The sequence below is a fragment of the Quercus suber genome, unplaced genomic scaffold (assembly GCF_002906115.3).
Source record: "Quercus suber isolate HL8 unplaced genomic scaffold, Cork oak 2.0 scaffold_640, whole genome shotgun sequence".
In the NCBI taxonomy this organism is placed as follows: domain Eukaryota; kingdom Viridiplantae; phylum Streptophyta; class Magnoliopsida; order Fagales; family Fagaceae; genus Quercus; species Quercus suber.
The window spans coordinates 153,196-158,953 of NW_027070081.1; the positions used below are offsets into that span (position 1 = coordinate 153,196).

General features: G+C 31.8%; 1 protein-coding gene across 1 annotated transcript; it reads left to right on the forward strand.

The window, feature by feature from the left end:
* Nucleotides 1-614: 614 nt before the first annotated feature.
* Nucleotides 615-4,305, forward strand: LOC112001853 (ankyrin repeat-containing protein ITN1). Its single transcript, XM_024034017.2, has 2 exons — nucleotides 615-923; nucleotides 3,501-4,305. Exons 1-2 carry the CDS (start codon nucleotides 627-629, stop codon nucleotides 4,125-4,127), a joined length of 924 nt encoding a protein of 307 aa, XP_023889785.2. The 5' UTR covers nucleotides 615-626; the 3' UTR covers nucleotides 4,128-4,305.
* Nucleotides 4,306-5,758: the final 1,453 nt, after the last annotated feature.

The window sequence follows — 5,758 nt, forward strand, 5'->3', positions numbered from 1 at the left end:
AGCCAATAACTATATTTTACTAAAATTAATTTGTACTATTTTTATAATTTGAATACTATAGATAATGAAAAATTGAAAAAGCTAGAGGGGCCATGGTCCCCGTGGCTCCCCCTAGCTTTGCCTATGATCTCAGGTATGGGTTTCAATATGGGAAAGTATGAAAGACTTCTGGGTTTGAATTGGGTTAAAGAAACGGGTTTGGATTTAGGATTGTATATGTAATTTTTTAATATAAAAAATTAGTTGCCACTTTATTATTATTTTTTTAAATGTCATCTTATTTGCTTTTTTAGACAAAAACCAGAAAATTAAGAAATTTAAAACAATAGAGGCTAAAAGTACTCAACAGGTAAACTTTAGAAATTCACTGACCATTTCCGCTTAATATTTATTATATTCTATTATATAAATACACGTTTTTCATAATTTGGTTGGCTGCAAGTTGTGATAAGTCTATCAATGCTTTCGCATGGACTTATAATTTATATGCATTTTTTCAAACACCAATCTCAACTCGCTACCTTTGCAAATCATTAAAGAAAAAAAAATGTGGACACAAACCATGTCATGTTTAATTACTTCCTTGTGTACTGACAGTTGAGGAAAAGATCAAGATTCCCCATCTAATGGCAGCAAAGAATGGCAATGTAAAATTTATTGAGTTCATCCTTAAATGTATTCCGTCGGCTATGTCTGATGTCGATTCAGAGGGGAAGAATATAGTGCTATTGACGGTGGAGCATAGGCAAACCGAGTTATTCAGTTTCCTACAATCATACCTCAAGGATAGATCGTCCTCATTCAGTGAAGTGGACTTCAGAGGGAATAATGCATTGCATCTTGCCGCGAAGTTACCAGATTCTAATCCTTGGCCGGTTCCTGGAGCCGCGTCCCAAATGCAATGGGAAGTCAGATGGTATGAGGTACGAGTCTTAAACTAGACAACCCAAAAAACACATTTCTTGATCATTGATTTGATGGCGCATTGTTCGTTAGTTAGACTGTTATAGGTCTTGGATCACACATTTGCAGGCCTTTTGGCTAAAACCAAGTGCTATAGGCTTTGGGTTTTAAATTTAGAGTTTCTAGATCTCATGGTTCTTGATAGATCTAATGTTCAAATACACAACCTAAGATACGAGGGAAGAATAACCATCTTTTTGTAATTATCTTGCCCCTATTTAAACGTCTTATTTTTCATGCCCCAAAGTAAATACTCATTCCGTCCAATGTTTTTTTAGGCATATTTTAAAAATCCATAAGGGAATTATATTTTAAAGCATTATCTTTTGCATAAAAAGGTATATGTTTCCAAAACTATCCATATTCATTTAAATTTCAGTGAAAGATGTGTATCGAATTTTTAAATATACTAAGGGCCATATTAAGAAATTGATATGTTGGCATGTCAAAGAGATTGATATATATTTTTTGGTTATAAATATATTATTTAAAATCAACACTTATATTGGGATGGTGGGGGGTGTAAATTAATAACACAAATATTCAAATTTATAACCTTGCCAATGATCTTTTATATGCTTAATTGACTCCCTCTTGTCAAGAATTGTATAAGGGAGAGTACGTCTTCTAAGAATTAAATAAACTAGCCACGAAACCGCGCTTTGCGCGTGATAATTATTTTTATGGTGGTTTTATTAAATTTTTTTTTACAATTTAAACTAATCTAATAATGAGTAATGTATTTTGTAATTATATTTTTATTTATTATAGAAACAATTATAAATGTAATATAGGAACAATCCAAAACACCAAAAAAAAACATAAACTAAAAAAAATTAATAAAAATTAACAATGATTAGTTGAACCAATATTAGGATAAAATTTAGTTTTGATAATCTATTAAAGTTATTTTCTTTGTAGAAATTATAATTTCCACCCAAAACATATTATCAAATAAAAAATTATTAGCAAATCTAATAATTAAATTTCTATACATGCATTGTTATAAAATAATAATAATTAAAATAAAATTGCAAAAGTTAAAATTTGTCACATATCCGATTATTTTCATTTAGCTAACCTTTGCTTTTCTTTAAATAAATGGCATTATGGAATACTTCTAATACAACTATTAAAAGTACTTTGTCCACTACAAAGGATTAGAAAATAAACAAAAATTAGTAAAGTCTCATAGTTTAACATCTAAATTGAGCATTATAAAAAATCATGTTATGTAATAGAATAAATACCAAATTATCTAAATCATGCTATGTAATAGAATAATATTATATTTTATATGCTATATTTAATTCTCTAGAACACAAAAGGATAACATTTAACAATCAAAGAGAATAAAAAATTAAAAAAAAAAAAACAATTTAAAAAACAAAATTAAATCGCATTCAGAGAGAGAGAGGGAACCTTTTTTTTTTTTTTTTTTTTTGTGAGGGAAAACTATGCATAGAATAGAAGAGATAGTGATAAATTTATAATAAGAGGATGTGAATAAGAAGAGACAAAAATAAAGGAAGATGAAGGGAAAGAGAAAGAATAATATTAATGTAGAGAGTAGTGAGGAGATAAAAAAGTAAGGGAGGGAGAAAGATTGAAGAAGTAGTAGGGAGATGAAATGCTAAGGGAGAGAGAAATGTTGAAGAAGTGTAAATATTATAAAAATAAATGTTAAAAACAATTATAGGAAAAAAAAAAAAAAAAAACCCTAAAGCTTGAAAAGTTTCAACTTTTTTTTTTTTTTTAAAAGCTGAAAAGGCTCACATAAAATCCTAAAACTGAACTAAAAAAGTTTTAAGTTGGGCTTGATAGTGGAACTAAATAAATAAAAGACAGGCTGGATTAATTAAATAGATTTATTATAGGATGATAGTCGAAGTAAATAAATAAGTAATGGGCTGCATTTATAGGGCTAAAAATTGTAAAAACCATTTTAAAATTGTAGGAAAAATTATATTTAAAAAAAAATGACGTGGCAGCTGATGTGACGCAACATGAGAGCAGTAGTATTAAACGCTACGCTTCAACTTTTAGTAATATATAGATATAGATGACGGAATTCGACAACAAATTTGGTTGTAATTCAAGATTATAATTTCATCCAATATCTTTTTATATAATGTAAAGTTTGACAAATTCACTATTGGATTACATTTTTGTTCTTATATCCTTTATGCTTACAAAACTTTCCGGAGATCAAAAACCAATAACTATATCATCAATTGATTGTTAAAATTGTAAATTTTTATAGTCTAAAATTATGCATTAAAAATAAGTATATGAATTATATAGTAAATGACAATCAATTGGAATAAAATTTGACATGTATATTAAAAGCATATAAAACATGCAATCCAATAATTAGATTTTAAAAATATATAAAAATGTTAATTTTTTAAAAGAAATTATAGCCCTAAGCTACAACCAAGTTTCCTATCAAACTTGTCCTAAAATAAAACTCACTACCTTAATCACAATTCTTCTTTTTTATCTGTTTTTTGTTTGTTGGTTTTTAATCAATGCAGCATGTAATGCGATCCATGCCACAGAAGTTCCATTATTCCCTCAACAATGATGGCGAAAGCCCAGAGGAAATCCTGTCGAACACACATGAAGCTCTTATCGTAGAGCGTCGAGATTGGCTAAGCTACACATCAAATGCATGCTCAGTCGTAGCAGGTCTTCTTGTCACGGTTACCTATCCCATGTCAACCACCATGCCGGGTGGTATGGGCGATAATGGCTCTCCATACCTGTTAAACCAGTCTACGTTCAGTATTTTTGCCATCTCATCCTATGTCTCCTTCTACTCTTCGCTCATTGCAGTGGTCTTGTTCCTTTCAGTCCTCACCTCTGCTTACAGCAAAAGTGGCGGTTTTCATCATGACCTACCATCGAAGCTTTTGTTAGGTTTGACGGCATTCTACGTGTCAATAGCTTCAACTGCGATATCTTTCTCTGCTGGACATTACTTCATTCTTAAGGACAAGCTAAAATCTGCGGCTTTCCCAGCATATGCAGGGGTATGCCTTCTGGTAATATTCTTTTCTATAATAGAGTTCCCGCTCTACTTTCAATTGGCATGGGCTACGTTCAAGAAGGTGCCACAGCGTAGAAAAAGGTTAGGCGATGTTGGTCATGAAGGTCACTAATATTTTCGTTCCTAGATTATGCAAGAGCCTGATGGGTCAGGTACACAGTATGATATTGCCATATTATTGACAAACTCTTTTACACAAAGTTTCTTATTATATTCATAATAAAAAGGCTTGTATGGTGTGATCTATTAATTTGAATAAAGAGTGATTCAAGGTTGTTTATGATCTTAAATTAATGTTTCCTTTCCTATATTATGCAAGAGCCTGATGGATCAGATACTCCGTTTCGTATTGTAATATTTATAAAAAATTTTACACAATATTTCTCAGTCATTATATATATAGTGACAGACTTGTATGATGCGATCTATTTGAATAAAGAAAACTATGCCTTTCTCTTTCTTTCTTTTTCTTTTTTTTTTTTGAAAAATGCCATCTTTCTTCTTAATTCTTAATTATGTGAAAGGTGGTTAAGAGCATTATAACTTAACAGTCATTTCTTTATGTTTTTATGGGTAGTTCAAAACCTTTAAATCCAAAATCAAATTATCCCAAAAAAAAAATATATATATATATATATATATCAGAGATGAAATGGTTTTCTGTGATTGCCAACCATGTCAGATCATACTTTTATCCTTCAGCATGTTGATATAGGCCTCAGATTTTGCACTCAATGTCAAATACAATGAAGTATATAAATAAAGATATAATCAATTATTGAGATTTTAGGATGTGAATGGTTACCTATTTTTATATTGATTTTAACTTAAAGTCAAATTCAAGAGAATGCCAAGGTCCTCTCACCTAAATTAAATAAATCATACCTCAAACTAGAAAATCACGTTTTCAAACTAGAATGCCATGGTTACCTATAGCCGCGTTTTTAATAGCCGCGTTTCTAAACGCGGCTTAAGTACCGCAGCAACAGAACTATGGCCGCGTTTTTGAAAAACGCGGCCATAGGTTATCCCTATAGCCGCGTTTCATGAAAACGCGGCCATAAGTAAGACCTGAAGCCGCGTTTTCCCCCGTAAAGATGTAATTTGGGGCTAGTCCTATAGCCGCGTTTTTCAAAAACGCGGCTATAGGTCACGCTTGAGCCGCGTTTATAAACGCGGCTACGGCTGCTGACCTATAGCCGCGTTTTGGAAAACGCGGCCATAGGTCAAGCTTGAGCCGCGTTTTAAAACGCGGCTACGGCCACGTACCTGTAGCCGCGTTTTTCAAAACGCGGCTATATGTTTTTTATAGGTTTTTTTTCCCCCCTCCCCTGCAACATCACAACTTCCTGCCATATATACACATACAAGTTCCCAACACTCCCTGCCATATATACACATACAACTTGGCTACATCAATGTATTGAAATCCAAAATTTCAATTAGTACTTTACAGATCATAAACACCATGGTTATTTCTCTAGCTTGCATGGTAGTTATATAAGGAAACCATTTGAGGATATTGTCATGTGCTTGACATATACATGGCATGCTAAGTTTTAAAAATGAAAATTTCCAAGTATTGTTGTGTTTGTATATGCTAGTAGAGAGACAAAGTGACTACCCAGCAATGGTTCATCATTTTTGCGATGGCACCCAATTAATGTCCACACTCCACATCATTCTTAAATGAATTGAGATAAAAAACAGATTCCAAGAGAATCAGAATCCCACTAAGAAAAA

Excerpts from the sequence above, each read along its gene's own strand:
- LOC112001853 (XM_024034017.2), top strand. The coding sequence starts at position 627 with ATGGCAGCAAAGAATGGCAATGTAAAATTTATTGAGTTCATCCTTAAA. Across the intron at positions 924-3,500 it reads GGGAAGTCAGATGGTATGAG|CATGTAATGCGATCCATGCC; the intron begins GTACGAGTCTTA and ends TAATCAATGCAG.